This window comes from Diospyros lotus, chromosome 15 (assembly GCF_014633365.1).
Source record: "Diospyros lotus cultivar Yz01 chromosome 15, ASM1463336v1, whole genome shotgun sequence".
Lineage (NCBI taxonomy): Eukaryota > Viridiplantae > Streptophyta > Magnoliopsida > Ericales > Ebenaceae > Diospyros > Diospyros lotus.
The window spans coordinates 2,862,935-2,887,666 of record NC_068352.1 but is presented as its reverse complement, the minus strand read 5'-3'; the positions used below and the strand labels follow the sequence as shown (position 1 = coordinate 2,887,666).

Genomic DNA, 24,732 nt, shown 5'->3' with positions numbered 1-24,732 from the left:
ATTTAATAGTTTCCTAAAGATGGTAGATAATGCATGTAAGCACCCCCGCCCGGATATCTCAACCACTCGGTCTATCCGAACGAAAGCGCTTACATAAGGGAAGAGAAATAAACACAAGACGGAAATACCCTGGCATGCATATGTAAGGAAAAGCAACAACGGAAGCAAAATGACAAACATGCACGCACACAAGTACCCCGCTATAACAGTGGTCACAGAGTATATATAAAAATATATACAGACACTTGTGCCAGCAAATAAAAATACAAGAAACGACTCGGAACAGTAAAAAATAAGAAACAAAATCCTGACAAAATACCAGAGACAATGAGGGTAAGCCAAATGTACACCCTACCGACGCGGCTGGCTGCTAGGTGGAACGATCCCCACCATCGAACTTTGCTTTACCCTTACCTGGAATGATAGAAAGCAAGGTGAGTCGCAAGACTCAGCAAGTTATAAGAAAAGAAAGGTTATAAATTAAACAAAAGAGGAAATCACCCCCAATACAGTCCCGCACGTATACACAAGTCATGTGACATAACAATACAATAATGCAGCATATTAAAAGCACATATCGATCCTTGGGGCCCACATAAGACACCTGGCACCTAAGTCCCATACCAACCTGCCGCTGCCCTGAAAGGTAACATAAATCTCCACAAACCTGTACGCGCTGTCCCGGGTCGGTACTCCCATCACCCGTATGTCCATGTCGATACTCCCGACACCCAAGCCATAGGCTCCTTCAGAACGGTCCTCCCATCCGAGAACTAATAACTACCAGTAACCATGCAATGCACATAAAAATGCAATGGCGTAGTGAGTATCAACGTGATACACTGGCGCCCATACATCCAGGCATTAGGCCATGCTCCGCCCACATAGTAAACCACACGTGATGCATATGCCCGTGCTGGATGCATCATAACCAAGCTAGAATGTCCGTAACCAAGCATAACCAGATCATGAAAATCCCAACATGCAGCCCGTACCCATGTGCACACCAAAACATGCAATAAGAATAAAATGATACTAGTCATGCTATAATCACGTAACGACAGAGCTAGTCAACATTGTTTAGCACCGGTCAACGGTCAGTGAATAGGAGAGACCAACCGACGGCTTAAGATAGACCGTACGACAGTCACTCCGTCACCGAACAGCCGATCATTGCCCCCACTGCACAACCGCTATAGCCTATAAATTACTAAAATCCATAATAATAACCGAACAGCTAAAAACCTAGCCCCGGGTGAGTACAACATCATTTCCACAAGCATAAGGGTGGCACAAACCCCCGTAGGCAACCAACGAATAAAATCCACGAGACCAATTTAATAAATTAAATTTTAAAACTAACCATTTAAAATTCCATAATTAATTAACGGTCGAAACAATTGAAGGGAGGTTAAATAAATTGACAACGAAAGAATCGACGTGGTGGGTACAAAGAATTTGTCTTTACGAAGATATCCTTAGGCTTGATTTGACCCAACGTGAAAAAAATTTATACAAACTGCAACACTCAAATTATTTGCCAAAATTAACGAAATTGGACTCTAAACGAAATTCCGACCGTACAGAATATTTATTACTAGCTTCTCTACATACCTGGCAAATTAAATCTTCAATTTAACTGGATTTAATCTGAATTTTAGCCCCCAAATCTCCCAATTTCACGATTGCGTGCGCACTGAAATTTCCCACTTTATTTGCTGCTTTTATAGCAGAAAAAATGCTCGAAATCGGGCTTAAATTCGTGCAAAAAGAAGCGGACGAGAAGGCACCACGTGGCAGCGCTGAAACAACTGTTGGGGAAGCCACCGCCTCATTGAAATGGCGTCGTTTCGGATGCTTTTGACTGATTAAAATCAGCCAAAAATTTGGCCCTGGCGCGCGCCTGCAGTGAATCGAACCCGCGACCTTGCCCGCGCCCACATGCCCGCATGCCACCCTCGCTAGCCAGCTCCCTCAACCCTATAATACGGCCCATTAAACTTAAAGGGATTTTCGGTCCCTTTTACGGAAATGCACCACCCCCCCAACTTCCATTATTCACACACACACCCCCCTTAATTAATTACACTAACGCCCAAAACTTCTAAAAATCCCACAATTTAATTTATTTCAATTTTGTTTTATTCCAAAAATATTCTAAAATAAATAATTAATAATTACCTTAATTTCTTATTTTCTTAAAATCACATAATCTATTATTATTTATAACAACAAATTATTTTAATATTCATTTTAATTTAGATTAACACAATAACTCAATAATTAAATTAATTTGCTATTTACGGGTCGCTACAATGCACTTGAATTTGACTAAATCAAATTAATTGACTTAAGAGTCAAGTTTAGAAAGGTCAAAACTTAATAAAATAAAATAAATTTTTAACTATATTTTAGTTCATCGAGCAAGTTATCTAACAGTATATAGAACTCATAAGAAGGTAGAGATTTAGTTAGTCAAATGCCTAAGATACATAAGTAAAATAATGCCATTTGAAGTTGATATTTTTATGTAACGTCGTCTTATGAGTGTTCTAGTTGTTATGAATTTTTTATAATTTTGATTATTATTTGGGTATTTTAAATATTTGATTTTGATAATGTTGGCACATGCTTTGATATTGAAAATGTGATGTTAAATTTCATTATTGAAGATGATAAGTTGAGCACGAATTATGTGACACGAGACTTGGTATTCTCCATGAAACCCTCAACTCATTAAGGGGTAGTGTTGACCATTGTTCTTAAATTTAGATCATGGTGTAAATAATTACGATAAAAAATATAGCCTGTATTCTATTGCATATTTTTTAATATATCTATGTCTGTTTATGTGTTTTAGCTACAAAAACGTGAGAACATTCAAGAAAAATGCATATTTAACTCACATGATCTCGTTTATTGAGGATTGGAGATTGTCATTTTTTGTAAATAATATTATTAAGAATAATTGAAAGTAACAAAGATGGATGGCTGAATTGAAATAGAGCCTACAAGAACGAGATTATCTTCGCAATTTAAACTTTTGACTCTCACCAGGGATTAACAAAATATAGAAATTATTTTTAACAATTAATAACAAAATATCTTAATCTTAAAAATAGTAAAAATATCAAGAATTGATTAACTAGTTGGTTAAAAACGAGTTGGAGAAATATCATCTATTAACTGCTCAACTATGAACTGGTATTTTATTTATATTTATTATTTGTTAAATATAAAAAATACAATAACAATGGAAGATATTTGAAAAGAGTTAACATCAATTATAAGAATACCATCTATCATTTTATCAGAATCTACATTAAATTTCTTATCGCTTAAATAGGGGTTATATTTCAATTAGATCGAAATAAAAGAATCGAATAGATTGAAATTGCCAATTTGATTCAATTCAAGTGGTAGATTGATTCGGTTTGATTTTTAAGTTTAATAATTTCAATTGTTTCAATTTGGTATTTATATTGAAAAAAATTAAAATAATCAGACTAATTGAAATATAAAAAAAAATGAAATGTCATTTTTATATTTTTTTATTTTAGTTGTTTGATTTTTTCAGTTCTTTTCACTCCCTATGATTTTTTTAATTGATTTGATTTGGTTCAATTTTTGATGTAAGCTCGATTAATTTAATTAGAACTATTCAATTCGATAATCAAATCGACTGAATACTTATCTTACCCTACCCTACGTTTAATTATTTGATCATGAGCTTCGTTTTTTAGATAAATTAAGTATTACATGATCAACCTTTGTGAGCTGTGAATCTCTTCCCTTTTCGATTCGATACTCATTTGTTTTCTAAATATTGAAAAACATTTTATTTACTTTAAAAGCATATTCCAAATAGCCAAAACAAATGAAACCAAAGAACAGGAAGTATGAGCAAACAGTCCGTCTAATCCTTGATTTACATTTTCTATATCGTTGATCCAAAAGACGAAAACGCATTTTGATCATCTAATTTTGTCGTCTTCACTTGCCAAATTGATCCCTCTCAAGGATTCTACTGTCTTCAATCAGTCGCTGTACTCTCTCCTCTCTCATCGTAGGTATATATACACATTATATATATAGAATACTTATATTTTCATTCCTGTTGGTTGTGTGTACGCATATATATATATGGGTGATTGCAGATTCAAACGTAAGAGGCCCTTTCTGTTTTCTTACTCATGCTATTTTCTTTTGTTTTGGGTTTTGTTTATTGATTCTTTATTTTTTTTTGGTCCTGTTTTGTTATGTTGAATGAGCCCATTGCCATGGGAAATATACGCATTTGAGGTCTAGTAGTTGTACCTTGCCCTGTCAGCAGACAAATTGCAATGGCCTATTCTCTCTCTTTTCTTTCTGGATAGTTTATTGCTTCTTTGTCTTTTGGAAACTTTGTCTCTGTTATACTGTTCTTTGATTTCAGTTCTTTTTATGGTCCAAACAATTTTTTTGCTTTCTGTTGTGCGGTGATGGATTAAAGTGAATAAATTTGTTAATTAAATCTTTGTACCTGTGACTGAAACCAAATATAATGATCATTAATGTCTTTATTTTCAACTAAGAACAAAGTTGGCTCAGAAGCCTTCACATCCATAGAATTTTTGTATGTATAGCAGTGGTAAGATGACTCTTATGGACACTGCAGTGAGCCTGTTGATGACTAAGCAAAAAAAATTATTTTCTGAAAATTTAAGACAGACCACTTTTCTTAGTTCATTGGTGGTTTAATCTCTGAAGTTAGAATCCTTAAGAGTCTCATAACCCACGTGTGTTTTAGAATTATTCTGTTGCTAGAATGCGTAAATGCCAGTATACTCCACTAACGGTATAGTTACCATAGTTAATTGAGTGTATGGTTATAGTGTGGTTATACTATGTCAAGCTGGTGTTTATTTTTTAGAAGCTATTATACATCCCCATGCAAATAAATATGCATTATATGGTCGGAGGAGTTATATTAATCAGTTATCAATTGAATCTTTTTGTTTCTTTTGTCTAATTGTATTAGATACGAAGAAACTGTGCCCTTTTTTCAGCGTAGTTTGTTATTTTCTCACCTCAGGTGTGCTCAGTTGTTTTTTTTTTTTTTTTTAGGGTAAAAGCAAATACAAGAAAATGCAAAAGGATCATAGTGGTAGTGCACCATCAACACCCACATCTCGAATTCGGCACCGGAGGCGTTCAAATGAGGTCAGTGTTAAACTATATCCACTATTTGCATCTCTCTACCCAAACTCACAACACATTTGATTTATGTTTTATACACAAGTTGTATGGGAAAGAAATGAATGAATGATGCTAACTGGGACATAACTTTGTTGACCAGGACCAACCTTTTTCTAACTAGAAATGGCCAGTGGTAACATGATGCTTAAGAACTCTCCTAACCGTTTGAACTCATTAAATGTGGCATCCACCATCAAAAAGCCCTCTACTCACGTTGTCTTTTCCTTTTTGTAAGCAATAACTATTATTCATCATCATCATCTTCTATCATAGCTTTTGGTCCATTGAAGGTGCTTTTGAGATTCATTTCCTTATGCTCTCTTGCTCTGATAGTCAAACAATAGTTAAACGGAAGTTGTTAGAAAATACGGGCACAGTTTGGATTCGATCCTGTTCTGTCACGGTTTTGCACTAACCTATCTAGGAACCAAGTACTTCTCAACCTCTTATCTAGATACTCAGTATATAGTAGTGTTATTATCATTATGATTATTTAAATATCCTTTGGACTTATTAACTGATTTATGTCTTTTGGAGATCCTAATTAATGTGTAACGTCTGGTTAATGTATATCTTAATATATGTCTTTTGGATGGCCAAGCCTATTGGGTTTCCAACTCATTAATTTAAACTGATTTACTTAAATAATTTATCGACAGTCTCATTAATGATGGAGTAAATTATCCCTGGTTTCCTTTGATATGTCAATGGCTAATTTGTCTTGTCATCTCTAAGAACAATTTTCTCCTCCATGCCAGTGGGCTAGTAAAATTTGTATTTAGGTTGTTCCCAACTGGAAGACCTATATGCTAAAATGGAGAAATGTATAGGGGGTGTTATGTGATAGTAAAGTCCCATTAAAACTAAAAGAAAAATTCTATAGGACAGTTATAAGACCAGCCCTATTGTATGGCTCAGAATGTTGGGCAGTCATATACCAGCATGAGCAAAAGACAAGCGTAGCGGAGATGAGGATGCTAAGATGGATGTGCGTCCATATAAGAAAAGATAAAATTAGAAATGAAGTTATTCTTAATAAGGTAGGAGTAATGCCAATCGAGGAGAAGATGTAAGAGACTAGACTAAGATGGTTTGGTTATGTGAGAAGGAGATCAAGAGACACTCTTGTGAGGAGAGTTGATGAAATGGAACAATTAGTCAAAAAAAGAGATAGAGGCAGACCTAAGAAAACTTTGGGAGAGACATTAAAGTTTGATGTGAAGTATATGGACCTAAATGAAGATATGACAAAAGATAGAAATACATGGAAGTCTAGAATTTATATAGCCGACCCAACATAGTGGGATAAAAGCTGGATATGTTGTTGTGGTTGTTGTATAGGTTAGCTATCCCTAGTTGAGGAGATTTTACTCAAATGTCTTGCAGATGATTGCATGACAATTTGACTTAAATTGTAATCATTTTTTGTCTTTTGGGGACTTGCGAATTCTCCTTAAGAGACTAGAGTTTGAGTCCTATTAAATTTTCGTGTAAAAAAAAGAAAAAGAAAAGTTCAGTCATTTTGTGGTTCCTCATGATCTAATCTTAAGAATTGACTCAACTATGCTATTGTCCTATGAACTGGAGAATACTTGCATCCACTTAATTGAAAGGGTCAATTGGACAAGATTACATTTTATAACTGAGAATATTGTTTTGCATAGAGTGGACTAGAAAAAGAAGGAAAACAATTCCGTAGTCATCCAATGTAATTGGGATAACTGCTATAAGATCACTCTGGGATGCACAGGCTTATCTTCCAATAATCTTTTTCATAAACAATGGGTTTTTGTTACAGAAAACTTGAGGTAAGGTTTTTATTAGATGGTCTATGATATTTGGTTTTTGATCTTCAAAATAAGGTTAGAGTTCGGGGAAAGGATTCAAATTCTGAGAACAAGGGCTATATGTAGGATTTCTAATTTGAGATTAAAGATCAAAGGCAGAGGAAGCTGTTAGGATCAATTTTGACTTGATCTGGTAGTGTTTGGATTATTTTCTTGTTTATGAACAATAAAACAAGAACACTGGTTCTTTAAAGTTAAGAGAAATAAGGAAAAGTGGAAGAAAGTTCCAGGAATCCCACAAAGGATTTCTTAATGAATTGTTTCCATGGAAACACCACATAACAAATCGCACCATTTCAAAATTTCTCACAATTTTTAAAATCCAACTCCATTGAAAAAAGAACTACATATTTGTTGTGCAACTAGACTATGTTATTCTACTCTGACCATTATGAACAAATATGAACTTCAGAAAAACCCACAGTGACTCTTGCTGCCCATGTCCAGTAATTTGTGAAACTAGTGATGCACTCCTAATATATATGCTCAATCGAATATAAGATGATCTTGTAGCGGCAACCTACTAATTTACAGAAATGTAATACTCAATAGGAAAATTGTTGTTGCTCCATCTGTAATTTTAGATTTGATCGCTGAGATGTTGATTGATCTGATATACCAGTATTGCTGGATCCTTCCTGGGATATTAACATTGACCTTATCAATTGGTAATGGATTAAATTCTGTTCATTTCTTGGGAAGCTTGTACCTTGGAGTTGTCGTTTTCAGATAGTTATCAAATTTCTCACATTACCTCCAGTCATCTGATTGAGTTTAATTAGACATGCAATTGAAATGCGAACCACTTTTGCATAACCTGATGTTTTCTCTTTGGTGTCAGATTCCTTCTGACTTCAGCAAATTAAATGGAAGCCATTTACTTGTTGATGACAAGAACAAGTACAGGTCAATGTGGATCCGTGCATATTCTTCTTTGTGGATGCTTGCCTGCTTTGCATGCATTCTTTATTTGGGTCACCTTTATATTTGGGCCATGGTTGTAATAATCCAAATATTTATGGCGCGAGAGCTATTTAATTTGCGCATACGTGCTCATGAAGGTAGGCGTGCTCATGAAGATAGGCGCCTTCCAGGATTTAGACTCCTCAACTGGTAACGCAACAGGCCATGATTAGTTTGTGCATTAAGTTCTTAAATGAAGATAGCAAGCTATTGTTGGTTCTATGATCCTGAAAGATAAAAGTAAAAAGTTTTTTTATACAATCATTAGATGATTAATGATGTGTGCACTGTTTATTGTACTAGGCACTTTTTCTTCACGGCAATGCTGTTTGTATATGGTCGCATTCTGAATCAACAGCTTGTGAATACAGTAACTTCAGAAAAGATTTTTTATAAGCTTGTGAGCAGCCTTATCAAGTATCAGATGGTTATTTGTTATTTCTTATATATTGCAGGTTGGTTAATTTCTCAGAACAACTACTTGCATAAATGATTTGGATGTTGGAGATTCTCTCTCTCTCTCTCTCTCAAATATGCTGCTTCAATTAATGTCTATTTGATGTACCCTTTCAACATTTTTGGTCTTCGGAAATCACAATTGTTCTCCACCAGTCTCTGTTCAACGTACTTCAAATGCATTTGATATGTCTATTTAATGTACCCTTAATAACCTCTTGGCCTTGAGAAATAAGAATTGTTCTCCCCTCCGCTCCACCCCATTTCAACTACTTTTCGGAATTATATTCTTGTTTTTTTTTTCTGGATAATTTTTTTCATTGAGCTGTCTGAAATGTGCCTCTCAGATTTTGATAATTTACTCTGTACTTGACACAGGATTCGTGTGGTTTATTCTTACATTAAAGAAGAAGATGTACAAGTATCAGTTTGGCCAGTATGCATGGACACATATGATTCTTATTGTGGTCTTTACCCAGTCCTCGTTTACTGTTGCCAATATTTTTGAAGGGATTTTCTGGTAATATGACCTGCAAGACTCTTCTTATTATATTGCTTTGATCAACAACTTCAGATTTCAAAATTTTTATGTTATTTCTGAATTGTATTGTGGTTCCTTGCTACACCCTTCATTCATTCATCTCACTCCTTTATTCTCTTAATGATAATAGTATTGTTAGTCACATGAACTTAAGATATATAGTCATTTTCTCGTTGATTAAATAGTTTATCAGCCACATTTTCCCCTTATGTTTTTCTCAACCAGACTAAAAGTAAAGGAAGAGAATTGCATTAGGTAGTCGACAACCAATGTAAAACTCATCGGATCAAACAACATGAAAAATTTGAAGATAAGGCCATAGATAGAAATGACTGGTGAGATAGAATTCGTGTAACCAACCCCACATGAGACTTCAAACAAGATCATGCTGTCAATCTTTTTCTTTTCCTTTTTGCCACATTATTTGGTTTGTATAACAAGGACATGGAGTCACTAGGTTTTCTGCATAAAATCTCCTGTGGCATGATGTTACTTATCATAGGAGAATCTGGTTAAGTGATACTGCGTTCATATTTATTTTTCCACTTGCTGCCGCTAGTTCTCATTGGTTCTAGTTGAATTGTTTGTATTTTAAATAGTCATATTAAGTCTTCTTTTAGTTTCTTTTCTCCCTTTGATCCTGACTCCTAAAATCACACTGTCCAGCTTAGTTAGGGATGTTTCAAGTAAGATGAGTGGTCAGAACTTTGAGTATTCTATATGTATTGTCAGATATATGATGCCTGCTGCGTCTGCATGTGCCTTGCAGATTGATGCTGCAGTGGATTCTCTATCATCTTATAATACCTTGAAGTATGAATTGGTTTTGGAGTTTTATGATCTCCCCTTATCTTTATTTATTTAATTACATTATTTTGATCAAGATTCTACTTTTGTCATCCATTTAAGGGTATTATTACGAGTGGTCAATTTGTTAGCATGCAATTCATCATGTATTTATGTGGCAATTTGTGATTTAACTTTTCAATTATATATTTTCTGTTGAGAGTAAAAATGATAATATAAAAGATAAATTTAACGCCCTATCTAATAGCTTAATCTTTTAGATGAGATCTTGGTTGACAATTCTATATGGTATTAGAACAGGACCTTTGTCTTGAGTACAAACCTCATTGTTGACCCAATATTTAAATTGTTGCTCGTGTTTAACTAGTTATGTGGTGAAGCTTGGCCACTCGTGAGGGGTGTGTTGAGAGTAAAAATGATTATATAAAAGATAAAGTTATCATTTTATCTAATAACTTAACCTTTTAGATGAGATGGTGGTTAATAATTCAATATTTTCAATCTTGAGTCTAATAAATTTGATCTAAAAGATGGGTTTGATCTTTCCTTTTCTTAGTTTATTTTGTTTTGTGTTTTCTTCAATTGCTTCTGAACTACACCTCTTTGGTTGTATAGAGCTTTTTGTTTTATTTACTCAATCTTCTGTGATCTGTTGCATTGGTCATTTACACTGTTGGATTTCGGCAAAGAATCCCAGAATAATACCAGTTTCATAGAAATCCTATTAAGACAGTCCTATTTTTAGGAAGTTGTCATGTTTATGATTGTTTGTTTTTCTTTTATGATTCTCTCAGTTAGTCCTATAATTTAGTAAACTAACTATGGGAAGTACTATTGTATATCTCAATCAATCCTATAATTTAGTAAACTAACTATAGGAAATATTACTGCATATGTCTAACTGATATTGATGAATAAGATGATTTGAGAATTTTTCTTGTAACAATTATCGGTTCATGGTATCAGAGTCACTGATCTTTGTGGCTGAATGGCAACTGGAAAAAAATGTGTTGTAACCTTCCAATCTTCATGTTGAAACTCTCAGCCACAGCCCTTAATTCATAACCCTTAAAACCTTAGAACTCTAAGTCGCAAGTCATGGTCAGAAATCAATCAACGGTAACAACATGAAAGCCTTCTACCATTGATTCTGTCCTAGTTCAAGTGACATTGATGCCAGCTACCCCAACGTCCCTCAATAGCAACTCTCTTCAGATTACTCAACACAAATTAAATGGAACCAATTTTAGAGAATGGTTCCCATCTGTTTTGCTAGTCATCAAGGGTAAAGGAAAGGTTGGGTATCTTGTAGGGTCAACCTCTATGCCCCATTGTTAAAGTGGCCAACTACGATCCTTGAGAGATTGAAAACTCTATTGTCATGGCTTGGTTAATCAACTTGATGGAGCCCAAGATTAGGAGGCATGTGACTGTGATATAACTATTTCAATGGCTTATGGTGTGGTATCTCCGGCTACAGGACAAGGATCAGTTCATTTGGAAGAGTTAACTTTGAAATCTGTTTTATATGTGCCAAAATTAGAATGCAATTTATTATCTATAAGTAAGTTGACTAGAGACATGAATTGTATGGTGACATTTTTTCTATCTCATTGTAAATTTCAGGACATGTCTTTGGGGGGGTGGGGTGGGGGAACGATTGGTAGTGTTGAGGAGAATGATGGCCTTTATTACGTTCCAAAACCTTGTAATCCCTCAAGATCTAGATTTCTCAATAAATCATCTTTTTCTACTATTTCAGATTCTGAGATTATTTATAGCATAAGCATTTAGGACATCCTAGTTTCAGCTACCTTAAGGCATTGTACTCTCATTTTTTTATCAATAAAGAACGGAGTTCTTTTCGTTGTGAGCATTGTATTCTTACTAAACAATCTTGAAATATTCACCCTATTCATCCTTACAAACCTTCCAATTCATTCCATTTGATTCATAGTGACATTTGGGGACTGGCATGAACACCAAGCCTAACCAACACTTGTTGATTTATCACCTTTATAGATGATCATACATGGGTTTGTTGGGTATTCCTCGTGAAAGAAAAATCCAAAGCATGTGCGGTTTTCAGAAAATTCTATAAACGGTTCTTAATGTGTTTCAATCCTCAATCCATGTTCCTCGTTTCGGCAATGGCCGATAGTATTTCTTAAATGAATTCAATCATTATTTAGCTAAACAAGGAATATTTCACTAAAGCTCTTGTCCTTACACCCCTCAATAAAATAGGGTGGCGAACCAAAAAATCGCCATCTTCTTGAAATTGCTCTCTCCGTGATGTTCACTAGTGCTGTTCCAAACTCGTATTGGTGGGAAGCAATACTTATAACCTCTTATCTCATTAATTGCCTTCCTTCCAAGGTTCTTGCATTTCAAACCCCTTTGAGTACCTTGAATTTTTCCCCCACACTAGGATCCTTAATTCTCTTCCACCCACCAAAAATCTTTGGTTGTATTGTTTTCGTCCATAATCATCATCTCACCCATACAAAAGTTGAGCCTAAAGCCATCAAATTTGTGTTTGTTAGCTATTCCCCCACCCAACAGGGATACAAGTGTTATTGTCCTTTCTCCCGTAAATTCCTTGTTTCATGTGATGTATCATTCCTTAAACATCAACCTTTTTATCCCAATATCTTTCTTCCCAAATCACTTCCTACCTCCCATCTCCCACAGCAAGCTGAGTTTGAAACTGAAACAACCACCATCCCTACCCAAACCTGTGTGACCAATCAAGGGGGAGAGCAAGTTCTCGAAAAACCAATCTTGGTTTACACTAGAAGGCCTCAAGATTCTTAGCAAGGTCAATTATCAGATCCGAAGTCAAGTCCATTGAATGACATTGTGGGAGAGGAACATGTGGAGGTACCTATGGAGGTTGATGATTTGGACATTCCGATAACTCTTAAAAAGGGGTGAGATCATGTGCTAAGTATCCTATCTATTCACTACTAGCATTGATGAGAAAAAGATTCCTAGAAACATACAATGTGCCCTACAAGACTAAGGTGGAAGGCAGTAGTTACTTGAGAGCAAGAAGGCAATTGGAAGCAAGTGGGTGTTCACAGTTAAATAAAAGTCAGATGGAGGCATTAAGAGGTACAAGGCTAGACTAGTAGCCCAAAGCTTCACACAAACTTATGGGATAGACTATGAGGAGACTTTTGCTCTAGTTGCCAAGTTAAATTCAATGAGTCTTGCTATCACTCGCAGCCAGTTTGGACTGGGAGCTATACCAACTGGATGTCAAGAATGCATTTCCAAGTGGCGAACTAGACGAGGAAATCTACGTGAGAATACCTTCTAGGTTTGAGATAGAGGAAAAGAAGGGAAAGGTATGTAAGCTAAAGAAATCCTTGTACGGCCTCAAATAGTCCCCAAGGGCTTGGTTCAAGAGATTTAGCATCACTCTGAAACAACTTGACTACAAACAAGGGCTAGCTGATTACACATTCTTTACAAAACATGCAGCAGATGGAAAGAAGACAATTTCAATTGTATATGTGAATGACTTAATAATCACAGGAGATGATAGTCAAGAAATAGAGAATCTCTAGACACAGTTGAGGGTTGACTTTGAGGTTAAAGACCTAGGGAAGCTAAGATATTTACTAGGGATGGAGGTGGCTAGAAGTAAAGAGGGTATCTTTATTTCTCAAAGAAAGTACACTCTAAACCTTCTAAAGGAGATAGGCAAACTTGGGAGAGACCAACTAACATGCCATTAGAAAAAAACCGGAAGTGGAAAGAAGAAGACGAAAGCAAACACCTGGTGGACAAAGGGAGATATCAACGTTTAGTAGGAAAACTAATCTACCTATCTCTCACTTGTCTTGATATTGCATATATTGTGAGTGTGGTAAGTCAGTTTATGCATTCTTGTACTCAAAGACACCTTAATGCTGCATGTCATATTCTTAGGTATCTTAAGGGGACATCAGGTAAAGGTCTATTATTCAAAAAGGGTGAAGATAGAGGAATTGTGGGATTTGCAAATACATACTAGGTTGGTTCTATTGAAGACAGTAGGTCCACCTTCGACTATTGCACAAAGTTATGGGGCAATCTAGTTACATGGAGAGGCAAGAAACAGTCCATGGTAGCCAGCAGTAGTGCAGAGGTAGAATATCAAACCATTGCTCAAGAAATATGTGAGGTAATTGGCTTGAGAGATTAATGAAGGACCTCCAAATGCCTGTATCTATTCCAATGAAGCTATACAGTGACAACAAGTCAGCCATGGGTAATATAAATTATCCAGTTCAACATGACCGAATGACACATGTAAGGATTGACAAGAGCAAGAGATCGAAAAATGGAGGTATCAGTCTCTCCTCTATTCCTATGAAGTCCCAAGAAGCTGATGTCCTTACGAAAGCTATGCCAAGACCGAGATTCAAATCAATCATAAGCAAGTTGGGAATGATAGATATCAATTCGCTAGTTTGAGAGGGGGGGGGGGGTGTTGGATTTTTGCAAAGAATCCTAGAATAATACCAGTTTCATTGAAATCCTATTAGGATAGTCCTATTTTTAGGAAGTTGCCATGTTTATGATTGTTTGCTTTTCTATTATGATTCTCTTAATCAGTCCTATAATTTAGTAAACTAACTATAGGAAGTACTACTATATATCTCAATCAGTCCTGTAATTTAGTAAACTAACTATAAGAAGTATTACTTTATATTTTTGATTGACATTGATGAATAAGATGATTTGAGAATTTTTCTTCCAACGATTCTTGGTTCACACTGTTTTAGATATTTATGCAGGTTTCTTCTCCCGGCATCACTTATTGCCGTCAATGACGTAGCTGCTTATATCTTTGGCTTCTTTTTTGGGAGAACACCTTTAATCAAGCTATCTCCAAAGAAAACATGGGAGGGTTTTCTTGGAGCATCAGTTGTAACTGTTGTCTTCGCATTTGTGGTGAGCTTTGTTAACTTTGGTTTAAGAGAATGCAAAAGGAATAGGTCAAATAGGTCCCCTTTTTCTCCCACTATTGAGCTTGTATTAATTGATCAAAATTTTAATAATAGCATAACCTGGGAAAGGGCATGTTCTCTTTTGTATTTGAAATAATAATCAATGCTGTGCCATCTGATATATGCTAATGCCTGTCTAGAATTACAATTCTTCTGTCTTTGTCTAACTGAACTTTTATATTTTCTCTTCTTTTTTTTTCAGTACATTTTTCCCAAATGACTTGCTCAGCACTAATGCTTTTAGCATTCTTCTAGCCTGCATAGTGATTATAAAAGAAGCATAACGTCATGGGTCTTTCATTTTTCCCGTGCTTCTTTCATTCTTCTGATATAAAAGCACTTTCCAGTGAAAGAAGCATCCATTCTTCTAGCCTGGGTCGTTATGCTTCTTTCAGAAGTATTACAATTCTAGCCTGCATAACTAAAAGAAGCATTCTTCTAAATTACTTTTAGTTATGCTTCTTTCATTTTTATGTAGGTTGCAAACATCCTGGGTCGTTTCCAGTGGCTGACTTGTCCAAGGCAGGCAAGTTTTCTGACACATACATCTGTTCCATGTAAAGAAACAACAAAAAGGTATGCCATGTTATTGCAAATAATTTATCCAGAGATGTATGCAGGATTTATCAACTGGTTGGCTTCAATGTGACCCTGGCCCGCTTTTCAAGCTGGAGTATTATTCTTTACCCAGATGGGTTCCTCAATGGGTGAGCCTAATTATTGAAATAATTATATTTAGGTTTTCCTTATGGTCCTTCCTAGAAACTGAATTTCTACTTGTGTTTATCTGACAAATGATAATATTTCCATTTTTATAGGTTCTAGTATGACCTTTGAAAGGTTAAATCAATTCCAAGAAGTTGAAATAAGAACTTGTCTTGTCTTTGGTTTAAGATGAAATTGCTAAAGCTTCAGGGTCCTCAATTTCCTCTACTAGCTCATTCATTGCTTATGCAGATTGAATTAAAATTTTGTCTATTGAGTCTGAGAAACTCAATTTAAGTATCTGAGAATCTATGTTTTATGAGTGCTCAAATCCTTTATGAAAATATTTGCAAGCTTTCTGTAGCTAATAACTGTGGTGAACTCCATTGCATAGCTGGCCAACTTGTGGTAGGGAACAGCCAATAACTGCTACTTGGATCTGTTCAACCTTTGTGGATGGGGAGGTCTAAATGGATTAGTGTGATGCCATAAATGGTCCTTTTTTTGCAATGTTGTTCCAGTGCTGAAGTCATCTTGTCAACCTATCCTACTATTGGAGTGGGGATCCTAAACCATTCAGGCCGCCCACACACACACACAAAAGAGTTGTTTTCTTATTAATTTCTCACTTTGAGGGTCTAGGTTTGTAGCTCGTGTGATACAGTTCTATGCTTAGTAACCAGAAACATAATGGGGAAATCATAGTTGAAAAGGGCAATAATGTGCAGTGATAAATACAAAGTATATTTTAGATATTTTTATTCCTCTAGAAATTACTAGACTCTGCTGTATTGCTAGCCCACAGATTCATATTATTGGAGGGAAGAGTACAAAAGATGCTATAGATTCATAATTAAGTACATACAGATTCATATTACATGATATACCACATGTATAGGCGCACTCTTCTATATTAAAATTGTGGCTGTTTAGTGGAGAGGAGTCTTCAATTGATTTGTCTGATTCTTTTTTGTTATGCATGCTTGAGGGAAGGAGGAAAAAAAAATACAACATCCAACTTACTAAACTAAACAGCCAAGTCAACCAAAAAGTCCTAAATCCTTCTTGCCCCTAAGGCTGCTATACTGTCATCAGGTTAGGTTGACTTTTTGTCCCATAGTACATTTTAATCTGATATAAACTTATTCAAGACCTCTCTGTTTTCCACCCTTAGGATCATCACAAGCCATGGTCAAGAATATCTTAACCTTTTGGAGTATGTCACTGGTAACTTGCTTTTTTACTGCTCAAGCTTGACTAATTGAAGCTAACAAGCTTGCTTACCTCATTCCCACCTAAGGCAGACAATATCTTTGTTGGCATTCCTGGAAATGGAAAATGGCACAAAATATACTTATTTCAGGGGTGGGGGTGAGGGATGCGGAGGGTTCAGAGTGCCAGTTTTGAAGTTGAAACACAATGTTCAGTTTTTCAGTCTTAGGCTGTGTGGAGGCATCCTTTCTATATAAATCTTTTGTTGATTTTCTGAGAGAGATGTGATGCAAGCTCTGGAGGAATAGGTTTCCCTTTCCCTGCATATGTATATTACATGTGCATTAATTGTGACCTCTTGTCAATTGTTTTGCAGAGATTTTAAGAAAAAGTCCAAACCAAGATAAGCTTGACAGAGGCCGTGGTTTGAGTCGGCTGGCCTTCAAACTTTAGTCAAATCCTTAGACCAGGGCCTTGCTGCTCCTATATTACTGTTACCTGACTGTGCTATACTGCTAGCCCAGTTCCGTTTACCTAGATTAGATAATCACACAGACCGTATACACAAATATTGAAAGTGAGTGTGAATCAAAAGATATGTTTTCAGTTTCAAACAATGCCGCATCTATTCAAGTATTGTTAATCTAGAAATTCCAGAATGGCCAGCATAACATTACTGGAGCTAGATTAATTGTGCAGGTTTGCTATTGTTACTAATAGGAGCATCCATTTTTTACTTTTTGTTGGCCAGACAAAGGATCCATTTCCATGATTTCATCTATATCAAATCTTAATATTAGAAGATTTACATAGTGATACTCAGTTCAGGTATAACTCTTTAGATTCTAAGCTTTTCCTTAGTCTAAAAATTTGTTTTAATTTTTTTTGGATATATATGTTTTATATTTTTTTTATCATAAATCTTTTCAATGATGACACTGCTAATATTTTGTTGAATCTTACAGTTTCCTTGGACAGAGATGTCAATTTTGCCTGTACAGTGGCATGCTTTGTGTCTGGGTTTATTTGCATCAATTATAGCTCCTTTTGGAGGCTTCTTTGCAAGTGGCTTAAAGAGAGCTTTCAAAATTAAAGTGCGTCTAGGTCATTATTTGCTTGCTTAAAGTTATATCAACAGTGAAATAAGATTTATGGCATTTGATCCTGTATCTACTTCTTGAATTATTGCAGGATTTTGGTGATAGTATTCCTGGACATGGTGGGTTTACTGACAGAATGGACTGCCAGGTCAGAGGATGAAAATTTTCAGTTTCTGTAGGCATAAATTTATACCAATTCAAGATTCCTGACTGAGATTCTTATGATACTATATTGTTTCATCCTAATACCTCTCTCTCTCTCTCGCATGCGCACACATGCATATTATTGAATTTTTAACCATCATCTCATCTAAAAGTTTAGGCTAGTAGATAGAGGGTTTAATTTATCTTTTATATTCTTATTTTGACTCTCAACATACCCCCTCATGTGGGACCAGGCTTCACTATATAGCTGGTTGCAACAATTTAAATATTGGATTAGCGGTGACGTTTGAACTCAATATCTTTGTATGCTTTGATACCATGTTGAATTGTTAACCACCATCTCATCTAAAAGCCTAAGCTGGTAGATAGAGGGTAAACTTTACCTTTTATGTCATTTATTTTAACTCTCAACACATATCTTGTGTGTAATCAGTGAGTTCAAGGTTGCCTGACATTCTCTTCCTAGTGGTGCCTTTTCCAGGTTTCTGTTAGAATTCTTCTTCTTGCAATTGTAAATATAATGTTGCTAAGTCTACAAATATCTTCTTTCATTTCCACAAGGCTGGTTAGGATGTTTCACACTATATCAAGGAGTGTATTCTGAGATGCACCACCACCACAAAGTTTTCTTCTGTGGTGTCATTGCATGCCAGTTTGATCTCACCTTTTATGAGTGATTCATAAATAAACCAGTCTGTGAGCTTATCTTATTAATTGAGTTTTCTGAGGAACCAGTTTAGTTCCTTGGTCTATAGTTACACATGCATATTAAACAATATGTGCTGGGAATTCACCCATGTATATGGAGCCCATTAGAGTTAATATATTGCATGCTGAACTTGTGAAATATCTTGAAAGATTTATGCAAGTATACCAAATCTTTAGACAACCAAAATCATGCCATAGATTCAGCAAAAGATTGCCAAGACCGAAATATTTGGTGAACTGAAATACTAACAGATTATTTTTAGATATGATCGTCTCCTGGCAGTATAAATATAGGATTGTCAGAAGAGGGAGATGTTCTTAGTGTGTGGAAGGTGAGAGACAGATACAGAAAAAAATAGTAGCAGACACTAGAGAGTAGGGTGATGATTGTAATTTCAGGAGCTTTGATTTGGTGTTTGAAATTATTGGGTATTATGGGGGAGTTTCTCAAATTTGTAATATTTTTTTGGATATAATCTCTTTCACTTGTGGACTTAGGTAGGCTGTGCCAAACTATTAAACATAGAATATTGGCTTTTCTTTTTGGTGCGTGTGCATGTTCATTTTTTGTATTCATTTTCACTACACCTGTGTGACAATTGTTCAAAATTCCCAACAAGTGGTATTAGAGTTCACTAATCAGATCTAGTTGGTTAAGTTGGTCTTGATGGTACATGCAGAAGAGAAGATAAAAGATATTGTCTGAAGCTACAAAGAGAAAACAAATTGTAATCATCGGTTGGCAGGTTGTAGTTGAAAGCATTTTTTAAGGAGAGAGTCATCCACTATATTGCAAAATACTGGATTTTCTTTTCTTTTCTTTTTTTTTGTTTGGGGGGGGGGGGGGGGGCAAGGGGCGCCAAATCATGACATAAAATGAAGAGCAAAAAAATCAAGTGTGTTTCTAAAGTCTTTGACTGTTGTGGATTCACTAGTAGGTACAGATTTTTCAAATTCTGCTTGCAAGATTGGACAAATCAATGGAGATCAAGATTGATTTAGTGCGATTGAATGAGATCAGTGATGTTCAGTAGTGGTCGGGTTTGATAGCAAGTGATATGTGACAAAGCTGGTGTCTGTCTGACATAGCAGAAAGTTCAGTCATTATAAAACTCAGTAACATCAAGGTGACAATGAAGATGTCAGGTTTTGTAATTGAACCCTTCAACAGGAATGACTTCTCCTTATGGTAGGAAAGAGTGAAGCATATTTTGATGCAAATACTGGTGAAAGCTCTCAGGAAGATGCCTGAAAAGCCAGAGTTGATCATGAACAAAGATTCATAAGATACAAGGTGGCCACATAAATAGTAGAATCCAATTGTACTTACAAATAAATAGGTCATAAAAAGAAATGACCTAGCTGAGCTTTAGGCCAAATTGAAGAGCAGTTATAATTCCAAGTAGTTGTTAAACACTCTAAAGATACAGTTATATATACTTCAAATGATGAAAGAAGCAAACTTCACATAGCATCTAGACATATTCACTAGACTAACAACAAAATTGAATGCAATTGGTGTCCAAATGGAGGAGGTGGATTAGGCACTTCTCCTATTGGTTTCCTTACCTCCATCACATTAGCATTTGAAGACTACACTAATGCACAGAAAGGATGCCCATGAATTAGCTGAGATAATTGATACTGTTAAATTTCACGAGATGATCAAGAATAAAGTGGGTGGTAAATCATCAAGGGGTGGAGTCATGGTTGCATTAAGTAATGCTGCAGTGGTCAAGGCTGAGACAAGACAAAAGAATGCAAGGATGGTACTGTATAAGGTCATTCTAGATCAAAGGGTCACAATATAACATATTATTCTTGTAACCAAAAAGGTTTTTCGAAAGGAATTGTGCAAAGTATTTGGTAGATATGGAAAAGGTTTAGTTGTCAGGAATGTTAACAATTGTAGAAGAATCTTTTAATGAAGAAATAATTATACTTGTGAGTTCTTCAAGAACAAATAAGCTAGGTTGGGTATTAGATTCTCGATTTTTTGGTTGGATAACATGGGGTGTCTGAACCTTCGGTCCGACTGATCCCCATGGGTCTATGCAAACCACTCCATCCACATTCACCGAGTAAGACTCCACCCAAGCGGATGGCTGGTGTGGCCTGAAGGGAAAGAAACTGGCAGTTCCCATGATTCAAACCCAGATCAACTCTGTGTTCTTTCCACTTCCTTACCAATTGTGCTGCCCCTTGGGGTTAGATTTTGGATGTGATATCATGTGTTCAATTGAAAAACACTTCATGATATATTATGATGCAAAGGAGATATCGTCAAGGTGGCAAAGAATACAAAAAGTACAGTTGCTTTGCATTCATGACAAGACAATTCTGACTTCGATTGAGGTAAAGTATATCCTAGATATAAAGGAAAATCTAATTTCCTTGGGCACATTGGCTTTGAAAGGATGTGTGTTCTCATCTTAAGGACTTCTCGAGGTTTTTTGTGGGAAACAAAGTTGTGGTACAGGGTTAGATGATTGGCAACTTGTATAGGCTTGCGGAAAGTGTTGTGATAGGTGGAACTACAGTTGAACATGGGACCAGTAGTGTGAATGGGTGACATGTGCAGGCAAAGTGTTTTGATAGACAAGGTGATCATCAATTATAGAGGCATAAACATTACATAATGATTGCTAGTTAGCAAAAATGGCATACAGGTGCCATGGTGAGCAAGATATATCATGCACAGGATATTGGCCAGAAAGAAATGCAAGAATTATTGAGTGTTCACAGCATGTTATGAACAAAGAGACAAAGTCAAGAAGGCAGTGGGAGATGAGACAAGGCTCTTTTTTGGTTCGAGGAAGAATCTCTTCAAATAGCTCAGTCGGTGGGAAGAGATGGTGCTACTGTGGTTATCAAAGCATTAAGAACTGTAGGGCAACCAGGTATGGCTAGCATCTCAATTTGGAGGGGTGTGATGGCCAGACTGAATGGACATTTTGAAGTCAACTGCAAAGTATTTTTGGTTGGTGATGCAGCAAAGTCAGGTGCATTTGGATAATGGATTGGGATACCCACGTGAAAGATGCAGACATATTTGTTTGGATATACAAGATCATAAGAAGCACTTACGTAATGAAATGCAGGCATCTCGATGAACAGGGTGCAGGCATTTGGGCATGAAGGTGCAGGATATTGTAGTGATGGACATGCCAGACTGGCATTCCAATCATATAGCACCAATATCCTAGTGAAGGGATGTGGGTCATGGAGATGATGATTGATCATTACACGATCCACCCACATGGTGGAGAGGATGATTGTTGGGTGTCTGCCCATGGATGGAGCCTGTTGAAATCAGTATGTTGCATAATAAATATCTTGTGAGATCTAAGCAAGAATACCAAATTTTATAGTTGACCAAAATCATGTCTTCTTTTTTCCCTTTTTTGAGAAAGATGTGGTCAAGCATGAAACTTTTGCAATTTGAAATTCTTGTATATTTGATGTTCAATGTATGGTTGTATAAGTAGTGGACAGTTAGAGGACAAAGAGATGTAGAGACTTTGTAAGAGAAACATTAGTGAGGGAGGTGAGAGATAGATATAATATATATATATATATATCAGTAGGCACTAGAGAGCAGGGCAATTGGCTGGTTTCAGGCGCTTTAGTTTTTGTGTCAGAAATCATTGGTGGTTTTGTAAAGTCTCACATATCAGTAATATTTGCTTCATTATATTGATAATATTTCTTTCACTCATGCACAGACAGGGTTGTGCCAAACCACGTAAATATTTTGCATCATTTTTTTCTCTTTGGTGTGTATTTATTTTCTCATTGCCACATTGTTCTTTTTGCATAGATTTCTATTGTCAATGTCACTTTTAGAAGTCAACTGACATTATGAATATTGTGCCAGTGACCCTAACTTCGTAAGATAAGGTGCAGTTGATGATGATTTATGTTCTTCCAGTGGTTTCATCGTCAAAAAAACCTAACGCTTTCTTTCAACTACATAAGAACATCAAGACTAAATCCTCCTAGGTGAAGTTAGTGTTCTTATTGCGTCCCAAGTAGATCTGCTACAAAATTGCATTTGATAAACTTCAACATGTTTGAGAAGCCTTGTCTTAATTCAAACATTAATATTCAGTAAAAGCTGCCCAGTACAAAAGCCTTGCTGCCATCCTTACTAATTCAGTCAGATGCTTAACTCTGATTTTTTTTTAATTTTCTGATATTTGAACTTTGAAGTCTATGCTGTGAACTTTTGGCTTCTTTTATCTTCACCTATTCTGTACATTTACATTAATTATCTTTTGTTGCTTGATATGCTAGAAATGGAAATTCGAATGTATTAGCTGATGTTCATAAATGGGCTTTAGGGCAGGTCTCTTGTTTTCTTGACACTGGTAATTGTCAAAGTGGTGTTATTGCATTGAACTATAGAAATATAGAAGACTTCCTTTTAGTGCCTAAGCAATGTGTACTAAGCTAAACGGATCCTGTTCCATTAATTTGGTGTTTATGCAAACATGTGTCTGTTGTATTGATGACTATATAATCTTTAAAATATACTTGTTACATCAAAAGATAGTTCATTTGTCCTTACCTTTACCTTCAAATGTTATTCAAGTTGAACCAAATCCACCGCTCTGCATGGGCAGCTTTGTTGCAATTATTATGCCTTACAGACACTGTTGAAGTAATTTACACATTTGCAAATGTAACCGATTACCTTGCAAATCTGCAGATGGTTATGGCTATCTTTGCCTACATCTATCATCAATCATTTATTGTCCCTCAAAGCTATCCGGTTGAGGTGCTTTTGAATCAGGTTGGTTCTGCACCTTATATTCTGATACAAAGGGTATTGTCAATTTGGTGGAAATCCAAAAAAAACTGTCAATAGGTTGAGTTTAAAAATAGTGATGGTAATGAGAGGATACCAATTGCCAAGAACTGATATCTTTTTTGGATGCTACTATTATCATAATCACATTCTTTTTTTAGATGGTATTATTATAAGCTTTAGATCCATTTTTCTAAATGGCAACAAAGTATGAAGCTCAGTTAATATGTTATTATGTTATGATTTCTCTGATTTAGATAACAAGGAACCTCAGTTTTGAGGAGCAGAAAGCACTATACATGAAGCTTGGGCAGATATTCCAGGAGAGGCTCCTTCTGAAATCTTGAAGCATCATATTCTCTTATGTAACTTATAGTCATTGAGTAAGCTCTGCATTTGCTTATTTCACACACTTTCTATTCATTCTTTTAGTATAAAACTACAAGCAACTTGCTTGTAGCTGTTTGATAGATGAGTTTGGTTTATACATGTTTCATTTATTGTATTGAGGCTTTTTTTCCAGCTGGCTCTACAGTTCTATCGCATTAGACTGCCAAACAGACTTCTTTTCCTAGTATAGCTCTTGCTCACCAAGGCAAATCTCTTGGGTGTCTTCTAGTTTTTACGCTCCAAAAATTTGAATCCATGATTCTAGTGCCTCAAATCACATGACGGGCACTTCACAGTAATTTTGCAATATTTAGTATTTCCATTAATGCTCAGATGATAACATTAGGTAATAGTTGCAGTGCTACTGTTAGTGGAGCTAACACTATTTACCCCCATCCCACCATCTCATTATTGTTTTAGATACCTTTGTTTATCTTTAATCCCTCATTTGTTAGTAAGCTTACTAAACACCAGAATTGCTTAGTAACATTATTCTTCAATTCTGTCATTCTTTGGATGTGAAGACAGGGACGAAGACTAGCAGAGAACATGAAGCAAGATGACTCTCTAGTTTGCTTTGATATGCCACTACCAGTCCAGCTGGGGCTTCTCCCTTGGATATTCATTATCATCTTGATCATCCAGCATTAGAGAAGTTGGAAGTTAGATTTCCCCAATTTGATTTCTTTGGACTGTGAGTTTTGTTAGAACTTTGTTGAGAAAGCACCGTTATGTTCCCTTGCTTCCTAAGTTAATAATAGGCTGTTAGGCCCTTCTTATATGTGAA

At 35.9% G+C, this 24,732-nt stretch overlaps 1 protein-coding gene across 6 annotated transcripts; it reads left to right on the top strand.

The window, feature by feature from the left end:
* Nucleotides 1-3,801: 3,801 nt before the first annotated feature.
* LOC127791368 (phosphatidate cytidylyltransferase 1-like) lies at nt 3,802-24,732 on the top strand. Of its 6 annotated transcripts, none has more exons than XM_052321193.1 (13): nt 3,802-4,070; nt 5,107-5,202; nt 7,927-8,198; nt 8,352-8,503; nt 8,883-9,024; nt 14,643-14,799; nt 15,334-15,381; nt 15,464-15,562; nt 17,738-17,866; nt 17,964-18,020; nt 23,457-23,540; nt 23,813-23,938; nt 24,474-24,732. In XM_052321193.1, the coding sequence occupies exons 2-12, from the start codon at nt 5,128-5,130 to the stop codon at nt 23,900-23,902; spliced, it is 1,305 nt and encodes a 434-aa protein (XP_052177153.1). In that variant the 5' UTR covers nt 3,802-4,070; nt 5,107-5,127; the 3' UTR covers nt 23,903-23,938; nt 24,474-24,732. The 6 variants fall into 6 exon arrangements, with proteins under 6 accessions (XP_052177153.1, XP_052177154.1, XP_052177155.1 ...); XM_052321194.1 differs by having other exon boundaries at nt 3,803-4,046; nt 24,470-24,732; XM_052321195.1 differs by having other exon boundaries at nt 3,803-4,066; nt 24,470-24,732.

Excerpts from the sequence above, each read along its gene's own strand:
- LOC127791368 (XM_052321193.1), top strand. The coding sequence starts at position 5,128 with ATGCAAAAGGATCATAGTGGTAGTGCACCATCAACACCCACATCTCGA. Across the intron at positions 5,203-7,926 it reads ACCGGAGGCGTTCAAATGAG|ATTCCTTCTGACTTCAGCAA; the intron begins GTCAGTGTTAAA and ends CTTTGGTGTCAG. Across the intron at positions 8,504-8,882 it reads TTATTTCTTATATATTGCAG|GATTCGTGTGGTTTATTCTT; the intron begins GTTGGTTAATTT and ends TACTTGACACAG.